Source organism: Arachis hypogaea, chromosome 16, assembly GCF_003086295.3.
Source record: "Arachis hypogaea cultivar Tifrunner chromosome 16, arahy.Tifrunner.gnm2.J5K5, whole genome shotgun sequence".
Classification (NCBI taxonomy): domain Eukaryota; kingdom Viridiplantae; phylum Streptophyta; class Magnoliopsida; order Fabales; family Fabaceae; genus Arachis; species Arachis hypogaea.
The window spans coordinates 130,085,931-130,102,718 of record NC_092051.1 but is presented as its reverse complement, the minus strand read 5'-3'; the positions used below and the strand labels follow the sequence as shown (position 1 = coordinate 130,102,718).

The window sequence follows — 16,788 nt, the reverse complement described above, 5'->3', positions numbered from 1 at the left end:
ATCAACAATTAATATTAATAAATATAAAAATCATCCAAACACTTTGATTAAAAGTATGAGTGGTTAATTATTAATAATATTTTGTTCATAACAAAAAGTAAAAATATAATTATTTAGATTTAGATTTTAGAAGAATTAACGTTATAAGTAACAAATGATCTATTTTATCATGCATATTATAAATTAATGAATCAAACTAACTGATATAATGAATTATAATTAATTAATTAGTATAAATTATAATAAATTATATGATATTTAAAAAAATAAAATGAATAAGAAGAAAATAAAATGAAATAGAAGAGATAGAAGACTACAATAAAATAAATTCAGCGTGAGAGTTTTTTTTTATAAATTTCATATCACATCCGTTTCAATAATAATAAATAAAAATACGTCAATTTGATATCTAAGAGAAAATGATGAAATAAAATCATAACATAGTTCTAAAGTAAAAACTTAAATTAGACCATAATATTATTACACAACACAAATTGAAAATAATTTTACACTACGATATATCACACAAACAGGTAAATGACTTAAGTTTAAATACGAATTTTTTTTATGCATACATGATAACACCATGGTTTATAAATGCCTCATGGATAACGTATCATATATTGCTTTGAATGATGAGCACGGGTGTTGGAGAGTGTGTGGTGGTTTGTGTCTACGATAGTTGCCTTCTTGCGACGACGCCTCATAAGAAGAAAAAGAATTGTTGTAAAAGCTACCGAATGAAATGGTAATTGGTAAACAGATGATATTTTCTTCTAGCATATATGGTCTTTTATAGTGGTAAAATAAAAATGAAAGGAATAAAATTTTGTATTTTTATATTAGGAATAGAATTTGATATTTATCCTAATAAAATTAAATAACTAATTAGTTATAATTCATGTATTTAAATAAATAAAATAAAAATATTTTTAAGAATTAATCAAATCAATTAGTTGATAAAAACAATTAGTATAATTGATTTCATTTGATTTATTGAATTCAAAAAAATAAATTAAAAAATAATTGATTGAATTAATTAGTTGAAATAATTGATTGAATTAATAATAATACACGGGTAATTAAAATAGTTTATATACGAATTTTTTCAAGTTATTATTATTATTATTATTATTATTATTATTATTATTATTGGATAATGAATAAGAATTAGAATTATATAAATATTTTTAAAATTAATATAATTAAAATGACTAAAAATATTTAAAATCAATGTGCGTTATTAGTATCGTAAGATTTGATCATTTTATTATTAGAATCAAATATTCTTATCATGATTACCACGATCGGTGCCATTATCATATTATTATTATTATTATTATTATTATTATTATTATTATTATTAAAATAATTAAAAGTATTTTCAATTGATATATAATTGATAAGTAGTTTAATAATGCATTAAATATTGATTTGATATAATTATAATGAAGATATGTTTCTAAATTAGTATAATTATGTATTATTCACTAAATATTAATTATAATATAATTATAATAAAGATTTTTTTTTATAAAATAATTTAGAATAGAGAAAAGTGCATTTATTTTGGAGGAAAAACGGAATCACGAGGGATCGACATCTCACCTTCATTAGTTGGGGAAAAACCCAGTTTTAGTATATTAAGTAGATTATTATTCATAGGTAAAAAATATTATGTTACCATATATTCAGATTTTTTTTTCTTACGAGAAATTGGATTCCCATGTTTATAAGCATTAAAAAAGAATCTCTTATCCTGTGTTTTTTCGTACTAACCTCTTATATTCAGAAATGTTATGTTACCATATGTTACATTCAGATAGAAACAATAAATACAGCAGCACAATGACATTCTTCAACGAATAAAAATCATGATATCCAAGTTATCAACTATACTCTATACTCTCTTCAAAGATTATGTTCTCGTTTCGAATTTCGTGCATAACCATATTAACTTTTTTTTTGGGACAGAGAACCATATTAACTTTAGTCGTAATCCAAGAAACCATGAAATAATTTTGTACTTACTCTTCCTCCTATACTAAGTCAGATCCACTCCCTTCTACTATTGTATTAAGTATAAGATCCAACTAATTTGGACCTCACACAAAAATGAAGGCTTAATAATAGAATAAGAATACCACTTCAGAACAAGATGAACAAGTACATTCAGCAAAGATCAAGCCTCACGGGAACAAAATCCATTAAGTTGGCAGTAGCATGAGAGCTTTTCCAAAAGAGAAGAAAGTAAAAATAAAAATAACCAAAGAATTTTAACTCCAAAATGTAATTTTAATGTCGTGTAAAACTAGTTCAAAACATCAGACCAACATTTTTCTAGGATTGTTGATCATTACAGTGATATGTTTACAGATACCTCTAAGACCAACCAAATATTAATAGATGAGACATCTATTGCACTATTAAGAGCATTCCATTTCGAACTCACCAGAATCACAAAAGGAAGCACAACAAACTTCTGTAGTCAAAATTCCTATGTTGTGATCTCTAATCCCTATCCCCTACAATAAATCACTTTCTAGTATAAAATATTAAAGTCAATGAAATCATACATACGGATTCCCTTCATGGATTTGGTATTCTAGCTTCTCTCTGATAGCTGCAGAATTTGTGCAGAAAAAAAATGAACTACTGTGGAAATATACAAAGCAGGCCATAGAAGGTAACTTCATCCCATATTCCATTTAGAAAATAGTTGGGCCAATGATCAGAAAGAACCTTAGTAGGGAGACACCATCTACACATCAGATTTTAAGGGATGTCTCACACACACAAGATCATCCAATCTATTGCCATCCATTTTATACAGAGACACCCCTTGCATCTGGATATAGTGATCCTGTGCTTCATTCCTCAAACTCTTAAAAGGCATGACTTCCCATTTATTATAATTTGATTTCTTCCTTACATCACTCATGTCCGGAGATCCTGATACGGGTCCCATTTTTTTGGGGTCCACATCACCCCACACCTTGCAACTGCCAAACTGCCCTAAGTCGCCAGCTTGATTGGATTGACTCAGCTTCAATTGTTTTGCTGCTGCATGTGCTTGGCTAATCATTTCTCTACTTGGCACATCTGACCAGTCTTGCTTCCGCATTGATCTCATGGGGGAATGAATCCTTATTAACTGAAAATTAAACCATGTGTCAAAACTTGAAAAAGGAAAAGTTAATAATAGGATGTAGCCAAAATGAGCGCTAAGGCATATGTTAAGAGTATAAATAGAAACATTAGGTTTTTGATGTATTCAATGCATTGCAAATGTAAAAAATTTTATTTTTCAAAATTTTTTAGTCAAATGTTTCCTTTTGTGGTACTCTTAAATGTGTCCATAAGACACATATTAGCAACACCCATAAAAATATACTAAGTAGATTTTATCTAAAGAAAAGACATACCCCAAGGCATTCAAGAAGTTGGTAGTATGCTCTACCCTGAAGTGGATTGTGTCCTTTCCTTGGAGCAGAAAAGTATCTTGTCCTGTAGATAAAGAAAATCACAAAAAAGAAAAGAAAAAAGACCCATTGGCATTGCAGACTTACATTAAATAAGGGGAAAAAAATAATAATAAGCAAAGTTTTGGGGTATCAATGGGGAAATCTATTCAAGAGCAGCATGTGTATGAATACTCTAGAAACTATCACAAAGACTAAAAAACATAAAATCCATATTGTCTAAACCAAACCAAAATCCAGATAGAGAAACCCACCATTCAGTGTATCCTGGATCAACAGTGAAACCATATATATCAACAATATCACACATTGAGAGTGCTAACTCAATGGATTTCATCCCAGTTCCTTTGGCACCTCGACGTAGTACAATCCCTTGGAATAGATAGACTGGATTTGGAATAGTCTGCCATAAAAAAAAGGGGGTCAAAAGAATGTTGATAAACTTGTTCCGATAATTGAGCTTCTGCTGTCTGTAGCAGGCTTATAGACCAAAAGCATTAAGTGAAGAACAGATTTTCACCTTTATAATGGCATTGATTTCTCTGTGCGTTAGACTTTTTATTATCAATATCTCGTCATCTGCAGAAGAGCAACAACTTTAATCCTCTGATCTTATACAACTCAAGAACTCACACATGCAAGGAGAAAAAGGGGATTAAAATATCAATGAGTGCACTGTAAGTTCCAGATTTCTGGCTCCTAGTTATTGAGAAACTGTCTCCCAGTTGATCCACAAAAACGTCTAAGTTAGACAGTTAGACCAACTGCTTAGGTGTAATGGCGTATTATATTAATAAATTAATTCTTCAACACAATTAAAAGAATCTAATATAACAGGCTTATCACAATATAATTTTTGTTATTTTTTAACTTATTCACTAACTACCTTTTGCTTTCTAATAGATTAATCTGTGTGTAGAATAATTTAAATAATAATGGAAAGTATAGTTTGTATTAAAGGATTAGGCAACAAAAGATGAGGATAAGCAACATAGCACACAGAAATGACAAAGTAGCCATTTGTAAATCTAGGATTGTGAACATATACCCATTTAACTAATATCACCTGACATTTAAAATACTAATTTCAATAAACGTTTGATATTTTTGTTAAAATAACTCATAAATAATAACTCACCAGATCCATTTAGAATAGGGACCATGTTACGAGCAGCACCCCTTACAACTAGACGGAAATCCCTCTTAAGACCAACATACTTGGCATATTTCTGCACAATTCAAAGACAGACAAAATAAGTGTTTGAAAAATCATTTTCCCCCTATGTAGTTCAGAGCCTTAATTAAAACAGTAAACCAATGAATTTGATGCTCTTAATCACTATTGCATCTTGTACTGTAATAGAAGAATAATTATTGAGCTTGCATTAGCTGGTGATCAGTCTCATTTATCCAAAGATAAAGGATCTGGATATCAAGACATGCAAAAGCTAAACTTTTGGTAAGAGACAATACTAAATAAAAAAACCACTAGAAGCTCTATTGATACGTGCTTCAAATGTTCGTAATATGAAGAGTTCAAATATTATTTAGAAGTTAATAGTTTATATTTTTAGAATGTTCAATTTAATTTGATGTATTTTAATTTTGTTTATTTAGTTACTAGATTGGGCTTTGTGTTCGTGAGCTTAAGGTTTTCCTTGTTTTAACCTAATAAGAGGTTATAAATATCTCATAAACTATTGTAATCGTAGTATTCAGTAATTAGAGGTTTGAAAACCCCCTTTTGGTTTAGTGATAAAACCATGATGTGAACAAGTGAGGTTGAGTGAGTCCCTCATTGCATCGGAGAATTGGATAGAAGGTTGAGGAGTCCCTTCGATTCAATCCCCAAACTATGGCGTGGACAAGTTAGGTTAAGGAGTCTCTTTCTTGTTGCATCAAGAAATTGGCTAGAAAGTAGAGTGATTCTCTTTGTATTCAATTTCAATCTATCCATTTTATTTGTATTTCAATTTTAATGTATCTTTCTTATTCAATTTCAATTCATGTCTTGTTTATCCTTCTTTTTTTTCTTATCATCTATCCTATCACATAACGTCAGAATTGTAATTGATGAGTTGATAGAAGTATACCTCATTAACAGGGGCCTCATTATCACGGAAAACAGCATCATGGCTGTCAATTTCTTCACCAAACTCTGTCTTCAGAAGATCTCCAGAATTTCCAACAACAGCACAAGTACGAAACTGTCGTGGATGAAAAGGTGGTTTTGCTGGTAATAGTATATTGAGGTTCTCTTCGCAGAGAGTCTTATTGTAGCACTTTTTGGCCCCCCTATAAGAAGAAAACTGAAATTAGACTTGCTTCATAGCAAGATGCTTGCAGTGAATAAGCATAAATAATGAAATAGACATTTATAGTAGTCACAAACAAGAAGGAGAAGAAGATTAAGGTTCATACAATTGAGCAATTCTTTGTGGAGCATAATCTACCCAGCCATCAGGACGAACATCTAGATATTCTCGGGTTAGAATTGTGGTCATGTTACGGTACTGCCATACCTCAACATATCAGTACTAAGTACAGAATCACACTGAAAAGAAGCAACTTAAAACACAGTGATAAAAGAATGGTGGTTCACCTGTTCCCACAACAAGATTGACTCGCACACATCAAATTTGTACTCCAAAGGTTCAAAGTGTTTAAACTGTGCATTGTACTGCAAGAATCAAAACAGATTCAAAAGTTAGTACTTTGCTATTGGTGGAAATTGAATCAAAGAAGAAGTATTAGAGCATAAAAGACATACCCAGGTGCTGTTGGTGCCTTCAGGATATTTAAGGATCAATTTACAGTGGTCAATAATTTGTGCAGTGAGTCCAAGCCCCTTTTTAGCCTGTTTTCAATTCCATAGCTCAACATTGGTTTCCATACTACTTAACAAGTCAAATTTCTAAACAAATATACCGGGCCGCACAAAAAAGTAAATCCCAGAACTTTAGTTTCTCAAAAATTGACACAATTCATAACCATGAATACCAAAAATCGTTATACACGAACAAATCATAATCATGTTATTCAAAAGAAACACATAAGTGTGTTTGGCCTGTCTTCAGTTAAGTTGATATTCTATAGTAACAAAATTATCAAATTGCTCGTTATTCTGTCAAGTCCTTTCAAAGTTCAATGGAGAAAAAAAAATTACCTACAATGTATCATTTCCACAATTAGCTATAGAAAACACAGCACAGACACCAACTGAATTTCAAATCTAGTATAAACAAACCCATAGGACCACCGGGGGAAGAAATCCAAAATGAATAAAAAGACAGAAAATAAAAGAAAAGGAATGGGTAGCTACCACACACTGCTGAACACTGGACTGGAAGTTTGACAAGACACTAATTTGCTCCCTGTTGCGATCTGAAATGAGGGAACCTGGAAAAAGTGCAATTTGGAGGAAGCTGAGAATCACACGCAACGGATTGGGTGCGCAATTTTGAATAATTTGTTAACCAATGATTAGGGGAGTTTGATTGTGATTAATTAATTACCTGAGAAGAAAGAGGATTGAATGGCAAAGAGGAGGAGAGAGAACAATGCAACGGCGCACACCAGATACAGAATCCTGGGTCTCCTGTTATTGCTCGCTGATGATGATAGCAGCTTGTGCTGCCTCATACTCAAACACGGAGAGAGAGAGAGAGAGAGAGAGAGAGAGAGAGAGAGATGGGGGTTAGATTCAGATCAAGGCTAATGAAGTTCGCGGAATGCAGCAGTGTAAGTTGTGTTCCCAGAAACGACGACGTTTTTGTGGCTCTGAAAAACGTGAACACTGAAACAACGACCAAGCTTGCTTGAGGAGATCAGGAGATAAATGAAATGTGGAACGGAGTGTTACGCTGTTACAGGCTGTATATACACTTGCCTTCCAGATATTGAATAGAATATTACACAGTACACTAGCTTGCCACTACTATTTGTGTTTTGCTAACGTGATCTTATAATTTCTTTTTGAGGAATCAATTAAGTTTAAGCTGGGATGGCTTTGTAACATGATTCGTTTTAAAGAATTTAATTATAACGCATTGCCTATTTAAAGTCTTGCAAATGAGAACATTTTTTTTTTTTACCGAAGATATGAAATTCGAATTCGAATCCGCAACCTCTTAATTGATTATAGAAAGACTATGCCATTTGAGAACATTTGATCCACTAATAAGATCAATATGAGATTGTTTTGCACTAACATTACACAATATTAATCTCATTTTTGAATTAACATATAATTATGTTTTCTAACAGATAATCCTACTGCAAACTGTAAGCTCTTAGCTTAAGTTGGTTTACATTCTTGTACCTTTAGAACTAAAATTTGCCTGTTTACGAAGTTGCAATTATTTAAACTACTCCCATTATAATCAAGCAAGATGTACATGTTAAAATGTATTTCTATTCTAAGGATGAAGACCAACTCAGGCACGGAGGATTCTATGGTGCCTTTTGGGGGCTTAAATTACTTTTTATAATAACTTTTATACTTCTAAATTTAAAATTAATTATTTAATCTATTTTAACAATCAGGCAATATCTTTTAAGCACCATAGCAAACACACACACACACATAAATATATATATATATATATATAAGCAACCCAAATGATACATCATACATGACTTGAAAGAATACGAATATGTAAAAATGACTGAACATGGAATATTCAGGGGTGTGTGGCGTATCCACTTTTCACGAAGTAATTCCATTGATACAACGCAAAACACCCCTTGCGTGCAGTGATTCAGAAGAGTCCAATTTTTTTTGTCATACGAACAGTCAAACACACTCACCCACCCTAACCTAGCAACTACTAGGATTCGAACTTGGTGTGGCTGTGTTTGAGGCAAACAGCTTTACCACCACATCACATTCCTCAGCAGCGAAGAATCCATTTCATTTTGGTTTTCAACCAAGAAAGAAAATTCTCATGCCAAACCCTTTAAGCATCTAAACTTTGAAAGCCCTATCGGGATTATTTTGACCCCAGCCTGCATATGGCCTCCCAGAGACGACTCCTTCGCAACAAACACAAACCAAGTAACAAGTTTTGCAAATGTGGCCCTTGTACAATGTGTTGTTCCGACCATAAGCCATTACATAAACATTGGATAAACCAAAAAGACAATCAACTATCTCAAAGTGTACTTAAAACCGTCGTGTCTTGGTTGTTTATGACATCATTTATTCTCTCTCTCCACACGTCTATACCTATCTACAAGAAATCAAGCGCATAAAATACATGTCATCCATAAGATGGTAGATAACTACACTGAAATTGTCTAGATGGAGTCGCAAATTTCACTTCGGGCTTCACGGGATGAAATTGGAGCCTTCTAACATACAATCTTATAGAGTAATCCAGAGTAATCAGTAACGCCTGCCACCAGATGTCGATAGGAGAACTCGATTTTGCTTTTTCCGCTTCTTCCCAAAGTCATTTGTGTTTGGTGCATTCATGTTTACATTTGATTCGGCTCTGGATGTAACATTGGAATATGATGGTGTCTCCACATTTCTCGGACCTACAGGATCAAATTGTTTTAGAACATAAAACATGCTTGAGGCCCTCATAGCAGGGTGCTCATTCTTCAGCAATTGCACGAGTGCATGACATTTTGGTGAGCAGAAAAATACCAAATTTACATAATCTCACTATACCTGTTGTGCCAGTAGGACTAGTGACCGTATTATTATTATGGGTACTGCTGGTTTCTTGGATTTGTAAGGATGGAGAATCATGAGCAGCAGCGAATCCAAGCCGGGTAACATTTGAGAATGTTTTTCTTTCCCCAACAACTGGAGGACTTGATGACATAGCTGAATTTCCCAAGGCTAAAATAAAAAGGAAAACATTAAAATTATACACCCCATAAGAGATGACAATGTGCAATTGAAAAGCCAAATCAAATGCAGAACACTTTAAAATGCCATAAAGTCCAGGTGCAAGTATGTAAGTCATGTACCACTAATTTGATCTTCTAACATCCAAAAAGCATGTTACCTTCAAAGTCATCCATAGAAAATGTTGGAGTGTCATCATACGAAGCAAGTTTATAACTTGGAATGGGAAAAGAATAAGCGGCAGCAGCTTCCGCCTTGAATTTTTCCTTTTGCTCCTAGAATAATAACATAACATGACTTCAATTCTTCAAAGGCAGGTGATTGCAGAAGTTTTAGCCACAGAAAAAATTACAGAAGCCAATTTTAATTGTTATCTCACACTCGCACCAACAAATTTCAACAACCCACGAGCCCAAGCCTGACCCAAGCTTGACAAGGTTTCATTAAAACAATTTGCCCCACTGGCACAGATCAACAGAATGGCAGACAAACAAGGGGAGACAAGACAAATCAAGAAAATATGACATCCATAAAAATTTGGGAGAAATTTCACAGAATAACTACAATTTCACAGAGCCACGTCAAGTTCTTTTACACAAGCATTAAGGGTGAGAGAACTAAGAAGTAAGTCAGAGCAGCAAGAGTCTGATTGCCTTTTTGAAATCTACAAATGTAATATTCAAGGATACAACTAAATACCTTCTTTGCGAGTTGTTTCCTCTGGTGTGCGCGCTTCTTTATTTCATCCATAAATGGGGCCAGTGCTTCAGGAGGCAACATCTCACTCAAATCAATTTCACAAAGCTGAAAAATTAGCAAATACCTATTATAAATTATAACAGAATCTTCGAATTAAATAATTTTCTTTTAAAGGGCACCTGAAAAGTTGTTGTCAACGGAAAATGACTTAAGAATTTATATCGCCTCCTCATGGCCTCGGACTGGGTAACCGTTTCCATTTGCAGAATCTTTCCCGTTATTCTGCAATCAGTAGACTCTGGTCAAAAGGCCATTAGATGCAGCCAAAACTATAGATATTAACATGTACTAATATCAACTGTCAAGTAGTACTACTTAAAATATTAACATTCCAACTGAAACTAAAACATACTAATATGACATTTACTGAAAATTCAATCTTTGACAAAGGAAAATGGCATTAATTAGTCCACCTAATCAACCCAGCAAACAACACAAGGCTATGCAGTGTTTGCTGCAACTTCTGACTTCTCATGATAGGTGCATTCCGCCAATTATGTACTTGATTTTGTTTCTTTGAGCCAAAATTACAACCCAAACATACTTTGATTTAAGTATCACTATCTTAGCCTACAATTAAGGATTAATTCTGTAGATGTTAATAGATATTTATTATCATGAGCAATAAGTATGGTAAAACCTTACTAGTTTGTGTGAGATGCATCTTCTATAGCACCAAACCTTATTTTTTATGAGCATTGAATTTACAGATTTAAAAGCTTTGTTTTGTGGTGTATACATGTTTATGAACCCAAAATTGAAGTTTAGAATAAATCAATTTCTATCTCCATAAACTTTAAAAAGTTCCACAATATGACAATTGCATTTGAATTATCACGCAAACCAAGAAGCACTTCTTGTTACCAACTAATAGGAGTATAATTTCATTTGGTTCAAACCTGTGTGGAAGCATGTCATAACTCCCATAATGATGAAGTAAACATTTCGTGTTCAGTGGATGGAGAATTATATGCTGGCCATCCACAGCCTGAAATAGATATGAAAATGGTAACAACCAAATTTCATCATTAGATGGGTAATAAATAGGAAGTTGTTAAGCATAAGGCATTTGTAAATTGCTCAATAAAAGCAAAAGAAACAATTCCTCATCTCAATGTAATTCTTCTAAATTTGTCCAATTGTCAGGAATGATGAGAGAGTTTTAGAATGAGTTAGTGTAAACAATTTGGCACTACAGTTGACCAAAGTTCAATTAGTTGCAAGGGAGGGCACCAAACCTATCGGCGATTCAGATCTTAATGTGAAAAGATTATGCATTCTTACAATACCATACGAAAAGTAATAATGGAGTCATGAAGCATTGCCTTATCTTTTTAAAGTATAAGAGTCATTTAAAAAAAAACAAAACAAAACAAAGCAAAAAGAGAAACAAAAAACAAAAAAAAAAAAACCAACTAAGCAATTTCGCAGGCAATAATAGTATTCTGTCCACAGATCTCAACAAAACAAGTACTCTCCACAGTGACATGATGAAAATAGATCAATCATTCAAGGAAAAGAAAATCAATATAGCTTTGGTACCAACAAACAACATTAATTGACCGGCCATAAATGATCTTTGCCTTCATTTTTCCTTTGACATTTTTTCATGTCTTGAACTATTGCCAACCCACAAAAATAAGTCACTTCTTAACTAAACATTGTCTAACAATATTTGGCATTTGATTAGATTCAGAATGTTTATATACTTTTTGTCCTAACTACAGTACACCAAATATGTGCACTAAGCATTTAATCGAGGGTAAGAGAAAAGAAAATTTTCAAGGTAATAATTTAGCCTAAACAGTTCCAATATTTTTGAAGTTAGTGATTTCTTATTATGTGTACTTTTTGTGAAAAGTGAAATGGAAGGAGTACAGTCTTATGCAGAAGCTTGCTGTTGAAACTCATGCCGATCAATAGATTGCTACATTATTAATGCATCCAAGAAAAGCCCAATAGATTGTCACCAAAGCTATTTTATTAAAGCAACCCAAGTGATGTTATTATACTTTTTTCATATTGACTAAAGCATTACTTGCAGTTTGTTTTAATTTTATCCAATAAGTTAAGGTTTGCCACCTTTGAAAATGTGCTATCCAGGCCAGCGAACTAAATTTGTAGAATTTATTTAACCTTTGCATTGTTTATCTATCTATGCACAGCTCACTACGTCACAAGACATCAGAGGTAGATAGGGAACTGGTTAAGAATTTAAGCTAATAATATTGTCATTGCTATTATAGTAACCCTAATTTAATTAATTTCTCATATATAATTTAGCATCTTAGTTTTATACTACAGCTTCAGGTTAGAAGACTGATCTAAGAGAATAAACTGATTATCTCCCACATTTAGTGTTCATCCTCCAAAGGAAAGGGTTACACAGAAACATCATTGATCTATGTACCTCTTCTATTAGTGCTTTAAGAATAATCAGTCAATGACATAATATCAGAGCCTCCATAGAAAAATGATATAGATTTTGATCCTTCTTATCCTATGTTAGAGACTTGGGAGGTTTGATGATGTATTTAAGGAGAACGGTTATTCCCCTTAATAGCCAGCTTTTAAGGCGATGTTTCTCACTTTCCTTAGGTACTTAACAATAGTGTCAGAGCCTTGTCAACGATACAGAAAGGGCTACCTATAGGCTGATAAGGTGGATACCTGATACTAATAAACGACTGTGGAATGGCTAATCACCTATAGGCTGATACGGTGAATACCTGATACTAATAAACAACTGTGGAATGGCTACCACTAGATTGGCGTTGATAGAGTGAAGCTGTTGTGGACATCAGCTCTCTAAGGTCGATGTACTGTTAGGGACTCGGAGTATTATGGGGTGCCCAAAATCCCTTGTCGACTAGTATGGGATACTTGATGTTATATTCAAGGAAAGTGATCCTTCCCCTTAATATTTAGCTTTTAAGGTATGGTTTCCACTTTCTTCCAGTACTTAACATCCTATTGTTCTAAACAAAATTATAAATTCTAGCACAAGGTAGGGTGGGTCCGTGCTCTATCCAAACTTAAAGCTCAGAATTTGTATATAGAGTGTATTAGAAATATAAAACCATTCACGAGTTACCAACAGCCTAACCTTTGCGGAGAGATGGTCCATGACAATTATAATGTACTCTCAACCTGACAACCCCAAACCCCAGCCCAAATTGTTTTAGATTAATTAGATTTTAGAACTAAAGCACACATTTTCTCTCTATCTAAAATAAAGCTATAATTTTGACATTTCTTGCTGCCAACATGCAACATGATCCTTTCAACATATTTGTCAATTTTGTCTTCCCTCTCACACCTTCAATTACACTCTATCCTCTCTACAACTTTAAAATACATCCAAAATGTAGAAAACTATAATATAACTAAAGCTTCCTTCCATCTATGCAAACCCTTTAAAAACCTAAACTTATCCTATGCCAAACCCCGCATAGACTAAACACACTAGTAGTCTAAACATATCTTACCTATATCTTACAAATACGATCATGCCAAATTGCTCAACAGAATCAGTATAGAATTCTTAAGGTGAAACACTTGTTACTTCAATTAGAAAAACATGAAGAAAACTAAATAGGGGGTAATACAGAGACAAGCATGAAGTTGTCATCAAACCTGGAAGAAATTGTAAGAATCACTTTCCTTCGTCTCTCCAATTCCATTTGAATGCCTTTGAACACCATTCTTCTCCTCATATGATGAGGATGGATTGATTTCTTGTTCTATCAATTTCTCTCCTTCCAAAGTTTGATGTGGACAGGCTTCAGCAGTTGACTTATCCAATATTATTCCCTTACTTTGGTCCTGGAAATCTACAGTGGAAATCCTTGATCCATTAGAATGGGTTTCACCATCAGCATCCACAGCATTTGCAGCTGTCAATTGTATCTGATGTTCAGAATCAATAAGCCTTGAAGAAATGTCAGAAGCCCTATGTTCATTCCAATATTTCTTCCTTTGTTTTAGTTGTTGCATTGCAGCACAAACATATGGAAGCTTCTCCAGGTCATCGACAAGCCCTGAATCAGCTCTGGCCAGCCAGCCATCTAGATCTGATATTGCGTGTCTAACAGAGAGATCTACATCTGATGTGAGTGTGAACTTGGAAAACGGATCACATAAATCTCCATCGCTACTTGATGCAATATCTGTCTCTTGTTTATTTTTATGAGATAAAGTAAATGAATCCTTTTTTCGTGTTAAAAATGTGAACTCAATATTATCCCCTACTTGATATTGTTTGACATTTGTTATGTGGACAGTATACAAATCCTTGACAGATATCATCACAAAGCATAAAGGACACCTTTTCCAGCAATCACCTTTGTGATCCTCTTCACCCAGCATCAAGTACTGTAGTATACATGGGAAACAAAAAATATGCCCGCATGAGGTTATCTGGGGACACAGAGGATACTCCAAACAAATTGGGCACTGAACTGGGAAGGGGGTTGAATATGTCACACATATAATATCCTCCCACTGCAACATTTTATCTGGATCCATCGACTGGGGAGAATAATTTCCTGTATCTAGGACCATGAATCTGTAATTTGCCTGCAGAAACAAATCCTTGTTGTATGGCCTTCTCTTCCGTTGCCTTCTTGGAAGAGGAGGTGGAGGCCCTCTTGGTTGAGAACGGGATATTGGATCATACTGAAAATTCAGCAAGTAATTGCCATTCACCATCTGAGATCTCCTTCCCAGTGGAGGGGAACTTCCAGGATAATTTGCAGACACAGGATTCTGTTGATGTCTATGAGAGGAAAGCATTCCTGCTGTCTTCCCTGATGAGTGGGATGATCCACCTGATCGTTTTCCAGCGTGACTCCTAGAATGTATTCCAGAGTTTTGTGAAGGTGAAGAAGAACTTATACCACTTGCAGACACCGACTCCATCACCTACTAGCAAAAAAGATCAACAGTAACCTACCATATACACAAACACTATATAATTCTACACTTCTTCTGACACTTTAGTTACGAGAAAACAACAAGAACAGATAAGTCCTTTAAAATACACCTCCAAACACAGTCCTAGTCCATATTAGATACTAAACAGAGATGCAGTCATAAATATGAGAGGTCAAAACAGTGGACGGGCAACCGCACTCCGAAAAGGAAAATCAAAATACCTTTTCGGAAGGTCCACGATAATCTTCTGTAGCTTGAGTTGATGAACCTGCCATATACAACGACAAAGAGAATCAACTGATGAACAAGCAGCACCAAAGCAAACAGAGAAAATCAAACATTCTCAATTCGACCGCACTAAGACTTAGTTTGGTAAAACTTTTACTTTTTAAGAGTAGTTTATAAAAGCTAACTTTTAAAAGATGGCTTTTAAAAAAGTGTAGCATTTATATTTGATAAATCAAATTAAAAATGACTTTTAATAAACATAAACAACAACAATTGTGTTTGGTAAAATAACTTTTAAAATTTAAAAATACTATAAAAGATATTAATTTAAGCGTTAAATTTAAAAATTAGTTAATATATGAAGTGATATTAGACTTTTAAATTTTAAAATAGACAAGCCAACTTAAAAAGCTCAAAAGTAACCCCGACTATTTAAAAGGCTATTTAAAAGCCGCAAGCACAAGTATATAGTCTTTTTTTTATTTACCAAACAGTGCACCTCTTCTCAAACAGTGCACCTCTTCTAAAATCTTTACCAAACCAAACCTAAGCCACGCAACCACAAACCACCCAAAAAATTAACCTCGAAAAATATATTAATAAGTTGATAGTCCTTATCTTTTTCCCTCTCATATTCTCATTTGACCTGAACAGTAAAACCTGAATTACCGAAAACAATCCTCACCGACCAAAACACAGCCACAATTTCACGACGAAGTCCAAATCGAAGACACAGAAATTAAAGGAAAGAAGATGCAAAAATCCAAACCTGGATGGTGGCAGGGAGATTGGGGATCAGAGATTCGAAGGGATCCGAAAGATGCATCGATGTTGCTGTCGTAGTTGTTGAATTGCGAAGAGAGAGAGGAAATTGAGGAAGAGGGAAGAGAATTTGGGAATCCATATTGGGAATTAGGGTTTGAAGTTGAAGGAGATGAAGAAGACGATGGTGCTGGCTGGGCTTGTGAGGGCAAGATGGACATGAAAAAAAAAGGGAGAGAGGGGGAGGGGCGGTTTGTTTTGGAGAAGGGTCGTGATTTTCGTCGTTGGGAAAGGCTTCTATTCTAATTTTACCAACGCTCAGAATGAACAAAGCATTTTTTGTTATTATTTGTTGGCGCTTTCTCGCTTCCCTGGGTGGGGCTGGGTGCCGCATCTTCACCGAATATTTGGTTCTACCGCCACACTCCAATTACCATCTTGCCACCGTTTTTTGAAAAAAAAAAAAAATAAATAAAAAAATAAAAATCTTTATTTTTATAGTAATATAATAAACTGAATAAAGTGCTCCCGTAGCGCTCTTCAATTTAAAAATTTATTTGTTTAAGTATTATTATTAGAAATTTTTAAATTTTTTTTATAAATTATAATTTGTTATTTGTTTAAGTAGTTATCTTTTGAATTTTAAAATATAATTTTTTAAGTTGTTGGATATTTAATTTTTAATATTGTTAAATTAATTATTTGTTTAAGTGTTATCACTAAAAATTTTTTAAATTTTATTTATAAATTATAATTTATTAT

General features: G+C 33.6%; 2 protein-coding genes across 3 annotated transcripts; both read right to left on the bottom strand.

Moving 5' to 3' along the window:
- Positions 1-2,274: 2,274 nt before the first annotated feature.
- On the bottom strand, positions 2,275-7,477 carry LOC112755010 (sialyltransferase-like protein 1). The gene is made up of 11 exons (XM_025802862.3): positions 6,998-7,477; positions 6,805-6,881; positions 6,253-6,339; positions 6,085-6,162; positions 5,904-5,995; positions 5,576-5,777; positions 4,621-4,711; positions 4,003-4,061; positions 3,737-3,885; positions 3,426-3,507; positions 2,275-3,154 (listed from the first exon to the last, which is right to left on the bottom strand). The coding sequence occupies exons 1-11, from the start codon at positions 7,122-7,124 to the stop codon at positions 2,762-2,764; spliced, it is 1,437 nt and encodes a 478-aa protein (XP_025658647.1). The 5' UTR covers positions 7,125-7,477; the 3' UTR covers positions 2,275-2,761.
- Positions 7,478-8,064: 587 nt separating this feature from the next.
- On the bottom strand, positions 8,065-16,506 carry LOC112755009 (uncharacterized). 2 transcript variants are annotated; one of them, XR_011873509.1, is made up of 9 exons: positions 16,034-16,506; positions 15,258-15,304; positions 13,738-15,024; positions 11,001-11,089; positions 10,221-10,323; positions 10,042-10,146; positions 9,465-9,617; positions 9,160-9,333; positions 8,065-9,023 (listed from the first exon to the last, which is right to left on the bottom strand). XR_011873509.1 is itself a non-coding variant. In XM_025802861.2 (9 exons), exons 1-9 carry the CDS (start codon positions 16,245-16,247, stop codon positions 8,869-8,871), a joined length of 2,289 nt encoding a protein of 762 aa, XP_025658646.1. In that variant the 5' UTR covers positions 16,248-16,506; the 3' UTR covers positions 8,065-8,868. The 2 variants fall into 2 exon arrangements, 1 of the variants encoding a protein (XP_025658646.1); XM_025802861.2 differs by having other exon boundaries at positions 9,503-9,617.
- Positions 16,507-16,788: the final 282 nt, after the last annotated feature.